Source organism: Acomys minous, assembly GCF_964271855.1.
Source record: "Acomys minous genome assembly, chromosome: 15".
In the NCBI taxonomy this organism is placed as follows: domain Eukaryota; kingdom Metazoa; phylum Chordata; class Mammalia; order Rodentia; family Muridae; genus Acomys; species Acomys minous.
In genome coordinates this window covers 21,997,999-22,022,131 of record NC_140497.1, presented here as the reverse complement: position 1 = coordinate 22,022,131, position 24,133 = coordinate 21,997,999, and the positions used below count along the sequence as shown (strand labels likewise).

Genomic DNA, 24,133 nt, shown 5'->3' with positions numbered 1-24,133 from the left:
TCAGCTTTTGGTGCACACCGTCAGCTTTTGGAGGAGCTGGGAGTATTAATTTTACATGGAGGTCAATCAGATCTTATGCAAATATTAAATATTGCACAGACACCGTAACTAAATTTAGCACTTCATTTGGTACAGTTCCTGCTGTCCCGAGTCCCCACAGTGTCTATAGCTCAGCATATTTATATTTGTCCGTATACTCACAGGTACATGCCTTTCTGTAAATGAGGATTTGGAAAGAAATAATAGGGTTCGTATTTTTCTACCCTTGAAATGGTCACTAAGTGAAAATTGAATTTTCTTAAAAGCCGATTTAAGAGGAAGATGAGGGTAATTTGATTGCAGCCTGAATAGAACCCATTATCCCATTCCAGCCGGTCCGTCACTTTCCTAATTTACACGCAGCTACTTAGAATCAGTTAAAGAAAGCTTAATAGGAAGCCTGACCATTCTGTTCTGAAGGAGAAGACGACTCGACAGTGCAAACCAAGCAGTTTCTCAGCATTAAGACTAAACTAGCATGGGTCTGACTAACATTAGCCTCCTGCTTTCTACTGAGAATGTGAAACCTAGAAGTGACCCATGGTAAGTCTCATTCTCTGAAAAGACGGTTTGTAAACAAAGGGAATGTTGAACAAGAATCATTGGCTGGCAGGTGGAAGGACATGGTCTCCATAGACGTTGGAAAAAAGAGAGCTACACTTTTCCTTTTGTTTGCTTGTTTTTACTTACAAGGTCACAGATGTAGTTACGAAATAACTATCATGTGCTAAAGTACATTAATGAATACGTTATGAGACTTGGCATCAACAGCCTTGCATGGAATTCATCTCTTTTTATTTTTTTATTTTTTATTTTTTGTTATTTGTTTGTTTCTGCTTGTTTTGTTTGAGATGAGGCCCCACTCTGGAGCGCAGGCTGGCCTTGGAGACATTCTGTCGTACAACCTGAATTCTAAAGTAAAAACATTACGACTTCTGCCTCCTGAGTGCTGGGATTCCATGTGTGTGCCATCATACCCTACTTTAGTTCATTATTATTATTATTATTATTATTATTATTATTATTATTTAATGCTAATAACAGGTACAAGAGCATCTAACCTCCCTTAGCCTCAGTTTCTTCAGCTGTGAAAAATCAGGGAACATTCTTTGTGTTATGGTTTATTGTGAGGATTTGTTATTTATGATGCTACACTCCTTGGCACAGAACAGTTATTAATGAATTTCAGGGCTTTTTTTTTTTTTCTTGTCTTGGCAAAGAATATTTGTGGCCTTACCACAATATTGTGGAAAACATACATCTGCATCTCATTTGCATGTTTGTTCTACGGAGGGAGATGGGGGAACCACGAAGAGAGAGAGATGCACCTTCACAGTTTATTGCTGACATTACCTGCTGGTGTGAGCGGGCAGGTTGACTGTGGGAAGCGATGGTTGCACCGTAAAGTTAAGCTCCACTGCTGGGCTATAAATTTTTTGTGGTATAGAAAGGAAAGCTTAAAACTAAGTAAGATGCTGCTGGCGTACTTCTCCAGGTTTGCGGTCACCAAGTATCTTCCCTCTTCATTTCTAATCTCATCTCACCCATCCTCTTGACCTTGCTGCAGGATCGCCTTTACGTTAGTACATAGAGTTTAGTATGCCAGTTAAAACAAGGGGCTTGTGAGCATGTTTAAAGTGCTCTTGCTTGCCTCAGGATATAGTATGTGGTTGCTTCCATCTTAGAAATGTGGCTATCAGGGTGAGCCATCCCATTTCTTCTGTCAGTAGAGAGGCCATCAGAAGAGTTTAGAGAGACCAGAAAGTTGGCTGGATGTGGAACACCTCGCTCGAGTTTGAAGGTCGGGTGCCATAATGCATTTGCACAAAGAATGAGCCTCCGGCTGGCTTTTCCTCCTGTTTGTGTTCCTGAGTCTATGCTGACACTGAATGTCAAGACTTTCTGTCCTGTGCAGAAAGCACGTCCCCAGCAGGATATTTTCTCGACTTCACTTGTAGCTTGTGAGGGAATAGAGACATCTCTCTAGTTTCCATGTTCCTTGAATAGGAGCATATCTATCACAGGGTTCAATGGCATCCAACCCAAACTCACTGTGGCCTTCCCTCACTGCAAAAGCAATTCCCATTTTAGATGATATCCTTAGTGGAAATTGTAAAGAGTCTAGAAGCCTTTGGAAAACAAGATTATTTATCCTTCGTACTACCTTTGGAAGAAGGGGGCAAGATAACTGAGCGTGCCTTTCCCCGTGTGGCAGCAACTGTGCCTGTTATTCAATCTTTGAATATTTATTAGTAATTTGTCTCTTTTTATAAGCCATGCCTGGTGAATTACAAAGGCTGCATATAACCCTGAGTAATGAAAGGGTCTATGTCGACCTCATTGAGAAGAGCATTTGTCGCCTGATGTCACCCATGTTGTTCTTACCTCACATACGTCATCAGGTAGCTAAGCATCTGAGTGTGTTCTCTTTGTCGCCTGAGTCATAAAGTACCCCTGGCCTGCCAGCGTAGCCATGGTTAAGCCCTCAGTATATTAACTCATGACAGCAACAGATTCCTGCCGTCTAGACCTCTGCTCTTGTGGTTCTGTGATCTGAGCACAGTTGAAACTTTGTTCTGACCTCATGCAATGTCTAGTCATAGTTTCTTGTAAAATAGAAAGTTGTATTGGCTTGGGCATATCTCTTATCTTTAGAATTAGATCATGGGTTACTAGAATGGTCCCCATTGTTGTCTAGCACTGGTCTCCCTCTTCAGAGAGCCTTTAGGTTAATTCCTGCTCGCACATCTTCTGTTCTTTTGACCCTTGCATGTACTCGAGGATACCTGGCTCTAGACTGATCCAGCAGTGTACACCACATTGCTGGTTCATTGCATCATTTTCGACTCTACTGTGGCCCCTGCTGGTATGCCACTGTTTATTGTGGACGTTTCAACCTCATTTCAAACCTTGACACTATGATCTAGCGCAGACTGCAGCAGCTCCCAATCTAGGAGACCTCTGCAGGCTGTGTATTTTCACAAGAGGGAACGCACCAAAGGACATATCTACCTCTGGATATAAAATGCCCATCTTGCTGCTGCACCTCTCTCCTGTGTGTTCTAACCTTAGACCTGATGTAACTGACAGTCTGAATTGCCTTACACATTCTGAACTTAATGGACTTAATTTTCACTGACTGTGCACTACGAGTGCAAACTTTTCACGTAGCCACTATCCTTCTGCCTCTTACTCCCTGTTGGCCAGCATCAGAGTTCTTCTTCTTTTTCCTCTTTCCTATTCATAAGAAAGTTTTAAAATGTGTATGACCATATGCTCTGTAGCAGTTGCTTGAACATGACAAATAAACTGCCTAGGTTTATATAGTTAAAAATTAGCTGGGGTTAATGATGAAATAATATCAATTGACTAGACTTAAAGATATAAAAAGTTCAGAAAAAAAAAACACTTGGGGAAGTTTCTGGGATGTCTTGGTTGTTTTGGGAATACTGAGATGTAGTTAAGGATAAGGCAACTTGATTCAGTGAGTGCAGTAGTCCCTGTCATTTCTTCTACAAAAATGAATACAAGAATGAATGGACACATTGACTTTCAGACAAAGGGTAGCATGCTAGTTTGAACTTCTAAAGGAAGGTACACACAGGCGCGCTTGCACGAGCACGCGCGCGCACACACGCACAGACACACAGTTACATGCACACAGAGCAATTCACATATGAAGAGCACTAACAAATGGGGAATTTGTTTCCCCAAACTTGAGCTTCAAGCCCATGTGCACACTTGATAGAGTCGGATGGCGTTTTCTAATAGAACATGGTCTGAAAGGGCAAGAAAGGTTTTCTGTGAGTTCTTCTCTCTCCTGTCTGGTAACTTGGGGCTCCTTTAATCTCACTAATACTTGGCACTGTGGGGCTTCTGTAGAACAACGGGTGAACCTCTCTGAGTCTTCTTCAGTCATTGGCAGTCAGCGAAGTAGCTGGTGTGTGGCATCAGTCCTTAGCATGCAAGCTAATGGGTCTCCTACCTGTGACAGACTTCCCTCTGCTTGAGTCTCCAAAGAGAAATGAAATGATGAAAAATCTCCAGATCTTTTACCAAAACCATGTTTCCTTTTCCTCCTCCTCCTCCTGTTTCCTTCTTTTTGAAATAAGTATTCTTTTTCCTTCTTCCTCTCCCCCTCCCCCCCCCCCCGGCCAAGAAAGGGTGTCTCTATGTAGCCGTCATTGTCCTAGAACTCTCTCTCTCTGTCTCTCTCTCTGTCTCTGTCTCTGTCTTTCTCTCTGTAGACCTCAGGCTAGCCTCAAAACTGAGAGATCCACCTGCCTCTGCCTCCTGAGTGTTGGGATTAAAGGCATGTGCCACCATTACCTGGCAGTAGTAAGGATTCTTAATGGAGATGTCACATAGAAATCAGAATGGAATCTGAATAGAGGTCTAAATTTGTATTGACAGTCTTGTTTTCCTGGAAAGACTTTCTGTTTCGCTTAGAAACATCGCAAAGCTTGCACATAGCCTTTGATCTTCCTTAGAGAGCTTTGCAGTATGCATTGCTCCCAAGTCTCCTTGGTCTGGTGGTCACTGTAGTCTCTGGACTCCCCCCTAAACTGTACCCCGCCCCCCCCAAGTAAAACACTAGACACAGCAGGTTTTTCCAGGCCTGCGTGAGCTGAAAAAAGAAATGCAGATTCTACTAGATATATTATTTGTTGTTACCGTAAAGTCTTTCATAGTGCCTTTGAGTAAATGGCCAATTTGGACTGAACACACTTGACTTTTCTAAAACTTTTTGGGAAATAAGGAATGATCTGGGAAATGCACAGCCTGGCATTTAGACTGGCTGCTTTGAGTGCAGGTGGCCGCTCAGGGCCATGTTCTCTGCTCAGTCATATCTTTCCTGGTCCATATTTAGGCCATGAAGATTTTTCGAAATGGATAGATAGAACAAAGGCAGCATCTATGCCTCCCCACCCCCACCATGGTTTATATCCTAAAGGAAAGAGAAACTCTCAGCCACTTAGAGTTACTATAGCATTGGGAGTTGGAAGTAGTTTATTAGCCCACATAAATTGAGTGCTACCAGTAAAAGAACAACAACAATAAATTAAGTAGCGGCCAATATATTGACTGTCACACCCCCTGTTTCTGGCATGGCAGGGATGTAGCCAGGCATACTGAAACAGGCCTGACTTCCTACCAGCCCCTTAGAATGTGTTTCACCATGCCCTGTTCAGTTCCACTGTGGATACTTTCCAGCAGCAGGTTGATGAGAGTAAGATGCTAACCATATGGATCCAGGTTATCAGAAGTAGTGTACGGATTAGGAAAGAAGTTTGTGTATATAGATTTCTCTCTGGAAGCCAAAAACCTACAGCTTTGCATTGAAACACCTGTGCAGTCATTCGCTTCTTCTCTGTTCAACAGAGCTTAGTGTCAGCAGTGGGAAAGTAGGTGACTGTCAGCTTTTAGGGTGGAGGCCCCAAAGTTAAAGCATAGACAACATGAATACCTGTGCACACACACCCCTGCACACAGTCTCATAGCCATTTCCTGTGTTTTAAGGATTTTTTTTTTTAGACATGATATATTCAGAGTCTGCTGATTTTGTCCCCTCCCCTGTAGCAACACAAGTATTACCTGTAACATTTCTTTGTGACTGCTCCATCTCTGACCTTGTATCTTTAGAGAGATAAGACCTACTATGAACTAAATCTTTGGGATCAGCTAGTCCTTTGCTGAGGTGGAGGGGAGGGCAGGGAAAAAGGGAAATCGTTTTCTTGAAGTGAAACATTCAAAATTACATATTTATTTTTTCCTTGAAAGCTCCTGTTCAGGCTGGTCAGACACACAGTGTCGACAGCCTTGGCAAGGTTTGGTTTCTGTGTTGTTTCGCTATGTAGATTTTGTACCAGGAGCCTGGATATTGTAGATGGCACATCCAATAGCCTATTTCAGGCTGAGATGTTTTACTGCTCTGATCACAAACGGATGAATGAGGAATGGTGGGGAAATGCATGGCCTGAAGTTAGCCACGTTAGGACACACCACTGCTGCTCTGTTCCTTCATAAGCAGCAACCTTTGACCTTCTTGAAGAAAATGTGCCATGGAAACAGAAATTGGTCATGGATGCCCACCACTATCACAGAATTGCACTTGTTTGGCTGACTTGCTTATAGTTGTGTATATTTGGTGTTTAAGAGAGGCTTGCTTTGTGCTGTAAGGGCACATATTCTAACAAATGTCTTCCAGAATTCTTGCCTGAGATGGCTGTTGTGCCTAGAGATGACTCTCAAGAGTTAAAACACTTGGAGCGATTATGACTGTCTTTCCAGACCTGTTTTTGAGTTATTTCCTTGGTCGCTCCTTGATGCAAAGCCCAAAACACTTAAGCTTGTTTAAAGTCCTAGTCAGAAGCAATGAATATCACTGTGTTCGTCATGTATGTAATGAGTGATTTCAGGCCAACTGTGACACTGTCGTAGGTTGCTGGGGTAGAGGAGGTTGATGTGCATGTAAATATGTGGGGATTGATCCCAGAGCCTCATGATCTCGGCATACATTCTACCACTGAGCTACAACCCCGCCCCTCCCCCAACTGCCCCCCCCCACCCCCACACTCAGTACCATCTGTTCTTAATGAAGTCTTTATACCAATGGACTGGTAGTAATAAATGTTTGAGTCTTACCAATGGATATCAAATATCGAGAAAAGGCCAAGTGTCTTTGTCTTCTAGCAGGGCAAGCATTACATTGAAGTATAAAAAGTAAGAAGAAATTGTGTTAGACATTTGAGGATGAATACACCGACAAAATAGGAATGAACTCTGGTGTTTAGCTCCTAGTTTTGACACATATAAATACAAAGGGTGTGTGTGAGGTCTTTAGGCTATGTTTCTAACACCACAATAGATAAATGTAGAGTAGTGGTATTTCTTGCTTGACTTGGGTTGTGTCTGGTTATTACCTTGTTCACTTGAGCTCTTCCACGCCCAGACCTTGGGAATGGCTTCTTCACTCACTGGTTGTCTCATCTCTATTTTCTCCTCTATCAAGATTAAAGGATAGAGCATCAGTTTTATTAATCATGACCTCACTTCAAGTCTTCCTGTGACCTGCATACTGAACATGAATTCCAGCCAGGAGTCTCAGGGTGTCTCTAATAAGGGTACTTGCTTGTTTTATAGCGTCCTTACCTTCATCCCTGTATTGTAAGCCTTGTGCTAGTTAAGTTGGGCCGCTTTCATTGAACCCAGAACCTCCTTCCCAGCTCCAGATGGGTTTTCTTATCTCCTAAACTGTGTCTTCTTCTCAGCCCCAGGCCCTCATTGCTCTTTATATATCACCCGATCTCCATCCTTTACATTTGTTATTAGATACATAAATAAATGACATAATGATTATTTTTGACTATAGTGAATATTCGTTTATTTCACTGGGGTTTCTTGTTAACCAAGATTAGTTTTCAAACATACATATTGTCAAATAATGGCTTTTCATTCTCATTTTCCAAAGCCCTTTTGAGATTTTTTTTTTATCCATGCCTACTGCATTTGATTAGATTTCTCACATAAATATTACCTAAAAGTACCAATAGCCATAATCTCACTTGTTCCCCAATTATGGAAATATCCTCCCTCCAAGAGTTACAGTGTCTCACACACACATTTTAGGTTGTTGGCAAAAAGTAAATACATGTTACAGAGTGTTACTTACTTTATGAAGGAAAATGTGTTTTGGAAAAACTAAAATAAATTGTTTGTATTTTTATTTTAAAGACAGAATAAGCACATATTTAAAATTCACTCTGTAGGGCTAGGATGTATCTCAGTATAAAGAGTACTTGCCTTTCATGTGTGAGACCGTTAATCGCCAATGCTGAAATTAACTGAATGGTATAAAATTTGCACTTAAACATGGATATGAATGACTGTGAAAATGCAGAAAATGGTATAATAAATATCCATGTAGCCACAACCCAGCTACAACAGTCATCATCTTAGTTTCATTAGCGCCCTTTCTTCACACTACCTTATAAGCAGTTCTCAGACATCTGATCATTTGATGTACTTATATATTTTGATATGTATTTCTGAAAGATAAGGAATATGGTATTTTTAAACTTCGCCATGGAACATTTGACATACACATGCAAACTAGTGGTAATACTAAGTATTATTAGTTATTTAGCTGGTAATTGGATCTTCTCTCATAAACATCATATTTATGACAGTTTCCTGGAGATAGTTTTCAAGTGAGGTTCACACACTATGCTTGGCTGATGTTTCTTGACTCTTATATGTGCTTAAGTGTTGGCTTTTTTAGTCTTTCATTCTTTGACTATAGCTTTACCTCTCCTATTCCTACCCCCTTTTGCACTCATTAGGGACTCAGGCGATCCATGCTGCAGAGCTCTGTGGTACGGCATTTTCACTCATCATACCCAGTCATGGTATGATAGTGTTTCTTTAATCTAGTTCCCTTTCAATTCATTTTTACCTACATGCAGACATATGATTAAATTGAGATAAAACTTGGAGGGGAAGAATGCTTCCTCGTTTCACAGAAATTAACTTTGTTCATGAAATGCTGACTCAGTATCTATTAAAATGACTACATTGCTTTTAATTTTGATATGCATGATCTTTGCTTAAATGCATTACGTATAAAGATGAACCTGCCTCATGGCTTCTCTCTTTTGACCTTTCATCTGCTTTTGTTTCCCAAACACATTTTTAGAGGATGAATAAATTAACTGGTGTCATTAAATGTCACATGGAAATTTTAGCTCTGGCTGAATAACTGAATCCTTGATCATTGTTGTCAGTTCATTTCTTTTGTTTTGATTTCTTTTGTTGACTATTAAAATTTTTGGCTAGCCTGGACAAGGGCAGGATGATATTGCTTGCATTGGCATGACCTTCTCCCAACACATCAATCACGGTGGAAAATGCAGAGTAAAGGCTGTGTGCCTTTAGCCTTTAATGTGTGAGATCTAGAAATATACCACAGTAAGCCAGCCAGATGGGCTGCTGCTATTTGCTTTGTAAGCAGTTAGTCTAAGACTATAGTCCTTTAGAAAATGCATTAATGGAGAAAGGATCAAGGGATAGCCTGGACTTCATGCTATAGAAAGCTTCTAAACTGTCAGTGGTTTCTTAAAAATATATAGCAGAACTATGTTTCTGGAATTGGCTTTCTAGTTAAAAACAACAACAACAACAACAACAACAACAACAACACACTACTGACTTTACAAAGAGCATAGTGTCCATTTCCTGTTGTCACTCCACCACCATTTACGCAAGATGTACTTTGTTTCTTTGGAAAAGCTGTGACATCCTCCAAGACATTTATGTCACTGTGATATTGTTGTCTAAGTTGTAGAATAGCAATGATTACACTGCCATGAATAAAATGTGCTGTCAGGAAAAAATAGCAACTTGTATGTTTGAAAAATAACTGTGCCGACTATCTTATTTTTCTAAGGATAACACTGTCTAATAAGACCAAGTAATTTTCTTAGCAACTGCTGGGAACTTAAAATGGGCTTTCTGTTTAGCTACAGATGACCTTGGTCTTCCAACACCCTCTCCTCCCCCCCCAAAAAATTATAATTTTGTTTTATGAGGGAAAACATCTAAAGGTTACTTCTCATTCTGCTGGGGGAAAAAAAGGAAATAATATCAGTAGCTCCTCAAGGCTTGTAAGGGAAAGGAGTATCTAAAAAACAGCCTTAATAACCCTCTTCAGCCCTAATATAGGTTCACTGAAACAAAACACAGACATTCACATGACCTTGAGAAGCCAGCCTCTGTGTACATTTGAATTTTTAGCTGTAGTATTTTATTAAAGACTAGAACCACCTACTCCTTTGAGATGACTTCTATCCTCTTTTATTTTTTAAAAATATTGTATTAATTTATTCATATTACATCTCAATTGCTAGCCCATCCCTTATATCCTCCCATTCCTTCCTCCCCGCTGCTTTCCTCCTACTCCCCTTCCCTATGTCACAGGATGCTATAAGATATATTAGGATCCTTTCTGGTCCTTCCATATGACATGAGTTTAAATGATACGCAAACACATGTTCCACACTGAAGCTAGCTCATTTCCATTGGACTTTTGACTCAACTTTTTAAAGATAAACTATGAGTTTGTAGGATGTCTGCCAACTCTTAAATTGCCCAGCTTATTAAGTAAGCCTTGAGTCTATGCAGTCGGATAACCTCAGTGTGCTATTGAAACTTATGGTTCCATGGTCTCATAAAATTTTCTTTACTAACCCTCTTGTCCTCTCCTCCAAGCTCCCTCTTTTCCTGTCTCCCTCTTTCTTCTCTCAACTCCTCATTGTATCTTCTCTTTTTCCAGTGTGCACCTGTCTTGTCTTTTGCAGGGCTGGTGATAGAATCCATGGCTTTGCACACTCTAAGCTCCCGTGAACTATGCTTACCTGTACCTGTCCTAGTTTGTTTGTTTGTTTTGTCCGGTGTGGTTTGGTTTTTGTTTTTTTGTTTTTGTTTTTGTTTTTGTTTTAGTAGCAAAGTTCAGTGAAGAAATAGCCATATACATGGTAAATATAAGAGCAAGGGAGTCACGGTCTTTGTTTTGTTTGTATATACAGTCTTCCAGTCTTTGACTTTTTAGCAATCCGTAGCAACTTCAGTTATGTTATTGCTTGTATATGTTCACACAATTGCCAGGAAAGGTTATTTTTCAAATATGCAAGTTCCTGTTTTTCCCTGACCCACACATTTTATTTACGAGAGTCTAATCATGCTGTTCTGCAGCTTCTTAGACAGTGTCTCAGTGACTCAAATGTCTTGGAAGGTGTCAAGACTTTACCAAGGAAAGAGGAGTGTTTTGGGGTGGAGTTACAACATCAAAGCTACTCTCCCTTCTTTGCCGCGCCAATAGTTTTATTGTTGTTTGTTTGTTTGTTTTTTCCTTCTGGGAGCCTATCCAGTCCTACTCAGCATCAGTTTGTTCAAGTTGGAGTTCTTAGGAGATGATGTTCCTTTCAGGCACACTATCTGCTGATCTCCCAGATCTAGAAGAGTGTCCCTTATCTCCTCCTGTCAGTCCCCGCCCCCCACCCCCACCCCTTTGCAAGTGCCTATATGCTATTCAGCAAAGGATTGATTTACAATGCAGAAAAAAAAAATGCTAGCCCAGAATGACTGTGCTTCTGTGGTTCCGGTGTGGCGCTGCCTTTTCCTGTGGAGAGGTAATGACTGCCCCCACCATCCCCTTGCTGAGGAGAGAAGCCACGTGGGGAGGGTGGCATAGCTCTTCCTGCTTGGCTTCTGCTCCAAAGTGCTTCACCCTCAAGAGCCATCTAAGCAATTTCAGTCGGTACAAAGTGCTCCCACGAGAGGAGCCCTATCGCCTTCTGGATGGGGATAATAATTTGAGGGGATTTGGGCTTAAAAACATAACAACAACAACAACAAAAACCACCAGGCCTATGGAAGAGCAAGGAAACATGCAGATTTCTAAATACATAAGCATTGAAGGTACAGGTAAGGTTAAAAACTTTTACTGTGTAGCTTGGCTGCTTGCTTCGTATAGGAATGTTAAGAATGTTTAAATTTAAATTTTTAAATAGTTCATTGAGAAAACCTCCTGCTTATCCAATTTTCCACAAGTAAATCAGTAAAATACTGCCTTGACCACACTGTCATTCAGGAAGGACAGACTCTTATAATTGCTCTCAAGTATACGCTGTTACTCTTCTTAATTCCTGCTAAGTGTCCACAGAAACTGGCCTGGCATCTTACCAGAGTTGTGCGTTTATTTGTGCCACGGTCCTAGTCTATTGCTGCTGTCTGTCAGCTTTACTACTGAGGAAAACAGAGTTTAAAACCGGGGGGTGGGGGGGGGAAGGACCATCTGCCCAGCATTATTTTTATTTTAGCTTGAGCTACTCTGCAGAAAAACACGTATGCTTCCAAGAAGAACTCCTTAGAAATGAGTAGAAAACACCAAATTGCTAGTTAGATGTCGAGCCAGCACGTGTACAAAGGCAGGCACTAGTAGAAAGCTCAGAACCTACGTTTCAAGTGAGATTTGTCCCTGTGTTTCATATCATATGGACATTATACTACATTAAAGCTCAGGGTCATGCCACACACTTACAACCCCAGCTACTCAGAAGTCTGGGTCATCCCGGGCAATAAGATGAGACCCTGTCTTAAAGTAAAATAGGTTGTAGTATTTAAATGGTTACACTAATTCATGGAGAGTATAAGTCTATCTAGTTTTTATAATGTGGAGCTTCAGTCAGAAACATGATGGAACTGCGTAGATACTGAATTTATAACATAATCATATTTAAAAAAGAGACTCATATTTCTTTTAACCCATTTATCAGTTCAATTTCATAAACAAATTAATGGGTTATGAATTGTTCGGCAAGCAGTTACAATAGAGCAGGCTTTGTGTGTTTACTGAATGCTTTGCAGTTAATTCCTTTACTTCTCTTACAAACCAGGCCCTCTCCCATCACATTCCCTAAGAAACAACAAAATTCCAGTGTGGACAGCAGTTAGGTTTTGTTTTCCTTTGTCCAGTGTTTATGCACCAGTGCGGGGTCTGTGACACTCAACTGGGTGCAGGACTGCAACAGAAAAATATCTTGTAGCAAACTTCATGACAGCCCCTTGCATCTTGCTTTTGTGGTTGAATGGAACTTAACAGTGCCATGGTGTAGGAGGGTGCCAGTCATTGGCACAGTTGAGGCCTGGCCTTGATGCTTCTCCTCATTAATAGTGGCAGTAGTCATTGCTCTGCGCCATACCTAAATAGTGTCCTTTTAAGGAGCATTGACCAGAGTCAACTTTAGTTATGACCATTACCTGTACATGTAAAGGGCAGTCGGTGAAGTTTGAACAGATAGGTGGAGAAAAGAGGGGGAGATAAGTGTAGGGAGAAAGGAATCTTATCATATGGCTAAGGACTTTCCTAGCCTCTCAATAGTGGTGTTTGTTTGGTTTGGGTAGAGAAACGTTGGCAACAATCAGTATCCCTGACTTATATCGCTGTAACAGATACGTTCTCTGGTAATAAGTCACTACCTTATTTATGCTTTTTCTCCTTGTATGTTACTTACTAGGTGGCCGAGGAAGGTGCATTTGTGTTGATACATGCATATACAGGGTTAACACAAGAACAGTCCCATCCTTCTTATCCATGCTTTGTTGTTCAGACGGTCTCATTCTGTGGTTCCATCTGTTCTTGAGTTTGGCTGTTGTTTCAGAGCGGCTGTATCCAGTCAGCTCACCCTGACCATGACCTGGAGCTTAGTTGCTGTTTTACAATTCATGATGTTTTTAATGCTGCTGTGGATAAAAGTGCTAAGCCCAATAGCCAGGACCGTGTGAGAAAGCGGCTACTTTATTTCCGGGAATTAGCTTTTATCAAATGTCTCATTACTACCTTTAAGCTAATGATCTAAGGATTTATTCTATGCAGTGGAATGTGTCAGGGCTAGGTACTTTGGGGCAGCATTATAAGAGAATAATCACTTTGGGGAGAAATTTTTAAAAATTTTTTATTAATTCATTCTTGTTACATCTCAATGGTTATCCCATCCCTTGTATCCTCCCATTCTTCCCTCCCTCCCATTTTCCCCTTATTCCCCTCCCCTATAACTGTTCCTGAGGGGGATTTCCTCCCCCTGTATATGCTCATATGATATCAAGTCTCTTCTTGGTAACTTGCTATCCTTCCTCTGAGTGAGAGCCAAAAAGGTACTTGTTTGTTGTTATGTGCATTTTTTTCATCTTAGTTTTTTTGATAATCCTACAAGATCAGCAAGTCTGTGGAATAAGGGTGCTATATCTGTCTTTGGCATATATTGTGGTCTATTTTTATTGTTCATTTATAATTTATGTAGAGGCGTAGCCCTTTGTGGAGGATGTTGGTTTTGGTTTTAGTAAATGCCATAGGATTTATTATAAAAGATCCTTCCAAGTGGACTATTCAAGTTGGGCAAAGGGCAGCCTTAGCAAACATGGCAGGGCTTCAGACACCTCTGGGCCCTGCTCATGGATCAGCACCCTTGTGCGAAAGGATGGTGCCAACTAACTGTAGGTGGTGTGTGCACAGGTAGGATGCCTAGCCAAATTACTAACAAGTGGCAGACTGTCAGCAATTGAAAATCTTAAGACAAAACCTTTAACGGTTAAGGCAGCCTTCATCCTCATCAACTAAAAGCAGTAGCCATGGATTAAAAATTAATATGCTTACACAAGCAGTTTTTCACTTGAGGACATGTTGTTTGGCTAAAGAACACACGTTATACAGTGTATAGAAATGTTCTCTATGCTATGATTTTAGGAACCAAGTGATGAAAATTACATCCACCTCATTGTAAGAAGGATTCTTTTAACATAGCTAATAGTAAATGGAGAATCATCGAGCTTTGGTTTGGTTTGTAGATTTCTAAAGGATACCTTTAGTGACACTTTGAAAATCTCTTTTATTGAAGTAAGCAAAAAATTGCCTTAGGCTGGAAATGATGTAGCTCAATGCCAGAACATCTACCTACCCATGTGGAAGTCCCTGGGTTAACTCTCTGTGTCACAAAAATCCTAGCAAATGCTGCTTCACGGAACTACACATCTAGCCCCTTTGTCAAGTGTTTCATAATTCTGATTGTTAAATAAGAAAACTGTGTTTCTTCCCTATATACCCCTAATGCTTTACCTTGAGTGAACACATTCTATGTAAAAAAAAAAAAAAAAAATTTCTATGGTTGGTGTCACTCCTATTTTCTGAATAAGAAATTTAGAAGAATTAGGACCAAAGGCTTCTAGAAGGGATTTGAATGAGATCACTCCATCAAGTTCAAGCAGTTTTGCCTCTCCTTCGCTCTTCCTCCTAAAAGCTGTGGTCCCCAGTGTGCTGTAGACAGGAGAGCAGGAAACGAGAATGGCTACGAGAAATCAGAAACTGAATAATCAAGATGTTGGCTTTTCTGGTCAGAGAGAATGAAAATAAGAGAGCAGGAAAAAAAAAAGAATGACAAAATGTGCTTTGGAAACCAATAAAAAAAAATCAAAGCAGAATAAAATGGAGAAACCGTTCATGGTGGGCCGAGTAAACGAACAGCATGCAAGTAACAAACTAGAGGTGATAAAAGATAAAGGATTTAAAAATCTATGGGAATAAGTCAGCGGATAAGATAAAAATTCCATCTCAAAATAGATTTACTTCCGGAAACAGCAGACAGAGTCTTGAAGGCCTGATGCTGCTTTATCCTGATAGATATCAGTGTTGAGCACTGATTGACACTAAGCCCTGCCATGGTGCTCACAGTGGTGAAGAGGAGAGGCCTAGATGCTAAATGCCCTTGAGCTCAGGACCAGTTATTTTGTTTCCATTGGGGTGTGTGTTCTGTGGTCCGTCAGCTCCAGCTCTACTTCCATAAGACTGTCAGGTTGGGGGTGTAAATGTCAAGTAACCAAACGAAAAGTTTGGTTTGGTTTGGTTTTGTCTTTTTGGGACAGCGTTTCTCTGTGTAGCCTTGGTTGTCCTGGACTCACTCTGTAGACCAGGCTGGCCTCGAACTCACAGAGATCCACCTGTCTCTGCCTCCCGGAGTACTGAGATTACAGGTGTGCATCACATCACCTGGCTACCAAATGAAGATTTTATAAAGCAAAGGATGAAGAATGGATTGTTTCTATGCTCTTGGTTCCAAATAGATGAGTCTCGAAGGAGAGTATACATTTCTAGATATAGCAAACTGTCTCCACTTCTTCAAAAGAATGTTGACAATCAGACACTTTGTTGCCAGTTGTTTAAAATATAAAAAGTGAATATACACATAAAATATAATTGCCCAAATAAATGACTCTAATCAGTTATTACTATTAAAGTTTTCTTTCATTATTATGATCTGATAGTATTACATTTGAGCCTTGATAGAGAAGGAATTGTATTTAATCACAATGCTGCTTCTGTTCTTTACAGAACAGAGTCTTAAGCTCTCCCTCCCTATTTATTTCTCCTATGCAGCCACGTCTACATCCACGACTGGGACCAGCCATCTTGTAAAGTGTGCCGAGAAGGAGAAGACTTTCTGTGTGAACGGTGGCGAGTGCTTCATGGTGAAAGACCTGAGCAACCCTTCAAGATACTTGTGCAAGTAAGAAACGAATTCCTCCCTGGGACCCATATCTGTAGCTCCTTATTCCAGAGGACTTCTTGTCCTGATGTGCTCCATTCCTTCATTTCCTATTTTGTTGCATCCCGCTAAGTAATGCTGATTTATTTGCAGAGAGTTTTTTTTTTTTTAAATACTTACACCATTGCCATCATCTCTGTCATGTTTTATTCTTTTTAGTGTTTGTGAGGGTTGCTTATTTTTGGCTATTGTTGGATTGATTTGTCTTTATTTTTTGTTTAGTTTTGGGTTTGTTTGGTTTTTGTTTTTTGGCTTTTTTTTAAAATCTCATATGTATAATTTTGGTTTCCTTGTGGTTTTCCTTAATAGCTACTGAAAGAAATATGCAAATATTGTAGAAGGCTGTAACTTTGGATCCCTATTCCTTTACCCCATGGATATATTTAATTGGAGGTAACATTCTTTTTTTACCCCAGTGCTCACCTGCAAGGTGAACAAAACAAATGGGGGATGCAGGAGAGCAGAAAGTTACCTGCTAAAACATCTGCTATGCTTGGGATTACGTCATGACCCCATAGTTATTTTTCTAATCAAACTTTAAGTTTCTCTTTATAGTTATTTTTTTAAAAAGCAAGGCATATGTGTTCAGAATGTATTTAGCATGTTGTAGCACCAACATCATAAAAAAGCAGGGTTTGGTCTGTGCCACTGTTATAGACACGTCTAGATTGTCACTTTCCTTCCAGTGACATGGAGGAGGCGTAGATAGATGCATAGTTAAGAAATGCCAAATTGAGCAAAGGGTGGTAGCTCATACCTGTAAGCCCTGTACTCAGGAGGAAGAGGTAGACAGATCTGAGTTTGAGGCCAGCCTGGTCTTCAGAGCGAGTTCCAGGACATCCAAGGTTACACAGAAAGACTCTGTCATGAAAACAAAAACAAACAAACCTAATGGCAATAAAAACAAGTATTATATTTGTATTCTCTCACCAGCAATAAAAAACTGTGGGGTTTTTTTATTAGGATAACAAAATTTTAAATTTTATGGTAAAACAAAATCAATAGGATGATTAATATGCATGTGTTTATTTTGTCATCCATTTTAAGTTTACTGATATTTGTTCCATGTCAGTTATATGGGCTCATAATTTGAGGTGGGTAAAAGATGTTTTGTATCTTGGTTTGGGGCTATAGCACAGTTTACAGAATGCTTTCCTAGCATGCTCAACCACCCCCTCCCCGACCCAAGTGCATATAAATGGATGTGGTAGTGGCAGCTCCAGCCTGAGAAATGTGACCCCCCCCCACATTTTTTTTTTTTTAAGAAAAATGAACAAATAGGCTCCCTGAGAGGCAACAGTGCCAAGAGAGCATATGTTGTGGCTGGATGTGTAGGGGATTTTTATCAATGGAGACCATTTACAAAAGCAAATCATATCTTATAGTAAAGCATAGAATTCTCATCTCCGTGAGTCAGCTAGCAATTATGTAGGAGTCTCATTAAGTTTTTAAAAAGCAAGAGAAAAGTGGCCAAATATAAAGAAAATCAATTTGCTTCATGTGTGTATGATTCCATACTAGGTATATTATTTAAAATTACTCTTAAAAGTTAAGATTAGTTGTAACCATAAAAATTATTCAGTTGTGTTTGCTTATAGCCAATTTTCAGTTTTAGCCTTCAGTCCTGCTTATTTTTTTATGAAAATAGCACAAGATGAGACCCCCCTGCCATATTTATCATGGTGAATGGCCATGAGCACTTATGATAGCCTCCTCTAAATCTTTCTTTCACATGGCAAATACGAGATACAAAGAATTACCAAAGATTTGATATAACTCCATTTATTATGCTGAAAATCATTGTGACTTTCCTCCAGTCTCAGGCATAAAATATCATTGCATTTTTATATATATCTCCTTGAAAAATACAACTAAGTTATTTTTCCTTAAATTTCCCCTCTTTTAAACAATTCCACCCCCGTATTATCTATGCCTTGCCTTTTTACCTCTGTAGAAGAGAAGCTAAGCCCGTTATGTTTTAATTGCGGTGATGAAATATGATCATTCCTTATCACAGCCTTTGCAAAGATTTACAAGCTGCATGAGTACACATGATAGTTTCTGAATAGCTCTAAGGAACCACTGCAGTCATTTCCCACATATTAATTTTACCTATTCTGCAGCCCTCCCACATCCTACACAAAACACACAACCGCATGAGTGCTGTTCATCTGTTCCATTTTGGCACTGTGCCAACAGCTGCGAGTTTTCTTCACCCACACAGTGTCTCATTAAACTTTAAGTACTCTGCAGGAAAACAAAAGGTACTTCCGTTTTTCTTGGTAAATTGTGAAGTGAAAAGTTGGTTATGTTTCTAGTAATGAATTAGCAGAAGAGAATGAACACTTTGCACCCCTCAAACCAGTTGTCTGGTGAATCAGGCTTGTCTTCTCATTCTTAGAAAACCACATTTTATTTTATTTTATTCTTTTCTTCTTTCCATTTTGTTTTAACAAAAATACTTTTAAAGACTTTTTATTATTCCTCTTTTAGAAAGAAAATATTTGATATCTCTAATTTTAGTTCTCCATCATATTTTAGAATGTAACTTGATTGATGCATCAAAATAATTCTGTGACTTCAACTAAGAATTAGAGTACTTATCCAGACGTGGTGGTGGACTCCTGTAATCCCAGCACTCAAGGAGACAGAAGCAAGCAGACAGAGGCAAGCAGACCTCTGTGAGGTCAGGGCCAGCCTGATCTACAAAGAGAGTCCAGGATAGCCAAAGCTACACAGAGAAATTCTGTCTCCAAACCAAAAAAAAAAAAAAAAAAAAAAATGGAGTACTTACATTTATCATACAAAATGGATCAAGCTTTGTTGAATGAAAAACTTTTGTTTCTGATAAAAACCATCTTATATCCATGGAGAATGCGCTGTCCATTGGCCTAGCTCTGAACAGGGGGTCTAGATTTACTGCATGCATTGTCCTTGGTTGGTGCAACAGATTGTGCAGAACCCCCTAGGTCCAAATCTGCTGGCCTTGATGATCTCCTTGTAGGGCTCCTGAACCCTCTGGGTCCTTCTATATCCCCAATTCTTCCATGCCACTCTCAGTGCTCCACCTGGAGTCCAGCAATGAGTCCCAGCATCTGTCTAGATCCCCCACTGGGTAGAGTCTCTGGTGCCCCTGATTTGATTACTTCTCCTTGGTGGAGTGGCAAGGTGGCACACAGAGGAGAGGGAGGCAGGCTATCCAGATGAAACCTGATAGGCTGTGGTCCTATGGTAGGAGAGGGGGTCCCCTTCTGTGAGAAGTCTAGGGCAGTAGGGGAGTAAGGCAGAAGAGGGAGGGAGGGAGGGAACAGGAAGATGCAAATGAGGGGATAACAATCAGGATGTAATCTGAATAAATTATAATAAATTAAAATTTTAAAATTAAAAAATAATATATTAAAATCATCTATAACAATAAAATAATAACTCAGAACTTAAATAAAGTCACATAATATGCCATGTCTTATGATAATACATTGTTCACTAAAGCATTTGAATAAAGGCAGTAAGCATTAAAATGTTTCATTGGCTGGTTGAAGTCCTGTCTATGAAGCCAGTTCATAGTTTCCATATGGCCCATCTGCCTAGAGCAAAACCACTGCTGAAGCACAAGCCACATTATTCAAAGTCAACTTTACCCTTGACCAAAGACATGACTCAGAAACACCACAAGCATGGAAGTTTCCAAGGAGTCTTTCTGGTCACCTAATCCAACATTGACTTCTTGGGAGTTGAACTGGATTTTACAGTAAATCTCTTTGTCCCTCTGCTTAGAATAAGGTGTTCCAAATGGATTACCCATAATATAGCTAAGTAATTCTCAAAGGAAAGGTTTGGTGGCTACATGGATTCGCCCATGGGGACTAAGTGCAGATTGGAGTATTGGTTCTCATCTTTTATATTACTTTTCTCTCTATAGTCATTTAAGATGTATCCAAGAAGAATTAGTTATTATTCCAGATTATACAAAGAGGAGAGAGGAACTATTCCAGTTCTTGTCCTCCGATGCTCTGTCATCATATGGTTCAAAGTAACAAGATCACTTCAACATGACATTATCCAGATTCTTTCTTCACTTCCCTTATATCTTTTGCTCTAAGCACTTCAGTAGAGAGCTGGCTTGGAAGATGTGAATGGGATGGTTTTTAACCTTATATTTATTTTTGCAACAGACAATACTTATAAATGTGATATATTGCCCAGTGGACACATATAGGCTTACAGTGAGGGATTTAGATTTTAACCACCAATGTTGGTAAGAAGCCTTGTGTCCTTCCAATTTCAGCCCTCTGGACCACTGTCTTCATTTATAACACAGAATTAATATGTTCTCCAAAAAATTCCCCCAGAGAATCAGAGTTCATTTCTGCTAAAATACTTTTAACTCCAGTAAGACTTTTTTTTTCCTTCTTTAAGAATAAAAAGTAAATGGTACTATTCTCTCTATAAGCACTGAAAAAAAAAAAAAAAAAACCAAAACAGCAGCACTACCAGGTTTAATCCCTAAGTTTCCCTGGTTTGTTTAGTTGGATTTTTGTTGTTGTTGTTGTTGTTGCTGCTGGGTTATTTGTTTGTTTGTTTTTGTGTGTGTTTCTTTTTTTCTTTTTCTTTTTTTGTTTTGTTTTGAGACAGAGTTTCTCTGAGTAGCCTTGGCTGTCCTGGACTCATTTTGTAGACGAAACTTGCCTTGGACTCATAGCAATCCACCTGCGTCCGCCTCCCTCAGTGCTAGGATTAAAGGTGTGTATCACCTAAGTCTTCTTTTTATTTAAAAAGTTTTATATGGCCTTTCTGAAGCCACCAGCTATTTTTGTGCCTTTTCATATGCCAGATTATTTATATCCCCGATCACCATATTAATAATATCTTTGATCGCCAGCTCCTTTATTTAAAAAAAAAAACAATCAAAATTAAAACTCAGAATTCTGTCTACACTTAAAAGATAGTTCCCTTCACCCTAGACTTCTTGTGGTTTTGTATAGTTAATGTTTATACCCTTGTGTAGATTATGCTGTATTACGTATTGTTATGGCTACATCGTTATATACATAAGACTGTTGGAGATAAAGTCACAGAAACATGCTACTGAACCTTAAATCCAGTAAATGAAATGTTAATATTTGCCTGTGGACTGCTGTGTGCTAGGCCTTTTTGAAACCCCTGAGGGGGAAAAAACATAAACATAATCTCTGCTCCTAGAAGTTAGCATGCATAAGGAAATGCAATGCCTAAGTAACTAAGCCCTGCATGTTAGTGTGTTCCAAACAGCGTGGTGCTGACCTTAAGGTAATTGGAATGTAAAGGGAAAAGAGAGGACAAGAAACAGAAGAACATTTACAAACATAGCTGTCCTCCACAGAGCCCTTGAAGATGTAGTAGCCTTTTCTCTTCTTGCCTTCCCTTTTTTTTTTTTTTAATCAACATAAAAGATGTTTCATTATGGCATTCTTCAAACAATTTATTTTTGTCGTATTTATTTCCTCCCCATCTCTTCCTTCCCTATATTCTGTTCTCCCACCCCAGTAGCATCTTTTCTTTCATGCCGCATGTACCCTCACCCCTGCTCCCTTGTCCTTTCTTATCCCTCTTGTTTCCATGTCCTCCTACTTAGTTTAATAGCACACACCCACCCTCACGCCTCCATATATGCATATACAGAAATGCTAAAAGTTAGGATCTGACTATGAGGATAAACATCGTGCCATGCCTACCCAGAAGAGCACCTCCACTCCAGGAAGGAAGCGAACATAAGCAACTCTTTGGCAGTGCAGCTAGTTACCTGTTCTAAAGGCTGCACAGGCAGCTTTGAGCATTCTGATGGTTCCTAATGAGCCAGAGCGACTTTGGAAACCAAGAAAATAACACCACAAATAGAATATGGAAACCCACAGACTAAGTACAATTCAAAGAAAAAGTTAAAGGTACTCGCTAAGGCTAAAGTTTCACAAAATACTGTCAGGGTGGTTACAGTAGTAATGTCTATGTACTATTTATCAGCAAACGAGTTGACACAAACAGGCACGATTGGAATTTATTTGAGACAGTAGAGCACGGTAAATGCCACTCTGATTCCAACTGCAGAAGAGCTTTTTTATAGTGAACTTCTCTGTTGTTCGGTGCCATCACATTTATCGGAAACAGAGAGCATTTGTGAGAGGAATTGATGGGACCCTTACAAATCTAGACACCCAGCTCTTCAAACAATGGTGCCTTCAGTTTTTTTTGTACATAGATTCCTACCACTCTTAATATTTGTGAAGGTACTTAGACTTGGACTTTTTAACATAGATTGAAGACAGTCCTGCAGGAACCAATTTAGGTGCAGTTATGTCTAGAATTAGAACATTGGCTAACCTCTCTGCATAGCTCACTTCCTTTGTCTTTCTTGCATCAGCTAGCAACCATGTGTGTTTATTGAGTTCCCATGAGGCAGGCCTGGGTTCATGCTGAGCATCCAGGGATGAGCAAAACCACACTGACCTCTTCCTTAGGAGACAGGGACCATTGAAAAGAATAGCGTGTTTCAAGCAATCGATTTAATAATCAGTTATTGCTGTCCTGAGTGCCGTGGGGACATGTAGGGAGCTAAGGGTGTGTTTAGTGTGAGGACCTTAACGAATGAAAAGACAAAGGCTTTATAGAAGGGACAGAAAATATGAAGCCACCACCTTAAGGTGGTCTGTGTTAAATAAAATGCACTGCTTTAAAATATTTGTATTGAATAATTTAAAAGAAACCATTTAGATGCCTTATCATAAAGTAGGTCTTTTAGCATAGAGAGAATGAGAAAGTGCCTCAGGACCTTTTAGCTGAAGCAAGAGAATCCCCCAGAGAGAAAGGCAGACCACAGATGAGCAGCCAGTGTGGCATGTGCCACTGTAGCACAGTACGGTACAGGATGCATTGATTCCACATCTGTTGCACTTGTTTGTCTTGGCTTAAGGATGCATCGCGTGGGATAAATGCTGGTGAGGGTTTTAGTCTCTAGGTAAGCATTTTATTAGAAGCAGCACAAACAGACATACTAGGTAAGGACCAAGGCTCAGGCAAGGAGAGATGTGTTCCTAAGCACTGCCACACTCACTGTTTGTGTGGAAACACAAGCTTTGAGATTGTGTGTGTGCTTTTCCTCAGTATTTACTCATGAGCCCTATGAGGCCACTATATGTTGTCTCTTATCTCATGGGTTTGAAGTTAGTCCCAAGATCATAATAAAAGAATAGGGAGGTACATACCAGCTGAACAGTGATGGGAGGTATATGCTCGACCCAGAAGAATCATTATTGGAACATTTTCTACTTAGTATTTTCTTTAATGATGTTAAGGAGGGCATTCTCTTGAGGAAATGAATGGCTTTTGCAGATGACACCATAAAGAACACTAAAAAATTAATTAGAAAAACATATATAAGCCTCAAGTAATTTCACTTAAAGACTGATAACAAAATAAGATTCATCTTAGAAAAATGCAGACTAATAGTAACAATACATTTGGGAAAAAATAATCTACAATGCAGATACTCAGCCAGTGAGTAGGCGAGTTCTGGCTAGAATACCAGACCAGCTACGGAGTGAGAAAAGTCTGTGTTTGCAATGTGATACTGTAGAAAAGCAGCCCAGAAGTCTGAGTGCTAAATCCATGGGCAACTCGGGTTTCCAGAGTGACAGTAGGAGGCTTTGACATCGAGCACAAACTGGCCAATATTCCCCAGAATAAGTTTGTTGACATTTTCATGCGTTGATATTTGTAAATATCAACACTGAGTAGATAAGTTCACGTGTTTTTACACTGTAAAAGGAAATGTCACAGTTAGCCTTGACAGGGAGCGGAGAGACGTGATATTCTCTCTGACAGGGTATTTTAAAACCTGGCGAAATGTTTTATTGTGAAGTGATTACTAAATCGGGAGAGCACTGGCTATTGGCTTCCTCTAGTATTCTCAA

At 39.9% G+C, this 24,133-nt stretch overlaps 1 protein-coding gene across 7 annotated transcripts in view; it reads left to right on the top strand.

Annotated features, from left to right (window-relative positions):
- Positions 1-24,133, top strand: part of NRG1 (neuregulin 1) — a 199,543-nt gene that overhangs the window by 144,727 nt on the left and 30,683 nt on the right. For all 7 annotated transcript variants that reach the window (XM_084760653.1, XM_084760652.1, XM_084760650.1 and 4 more), the window contains one exon: positions 16,022-16,151. In XM_084760653.1, coding sequence (XP_084616779.1) covers positions 16,022-16,151 — 130 coding nt within the window. The remainder of the gene's footprint in view (positions 1-16,021; positions 16,152-24,133) is intronic.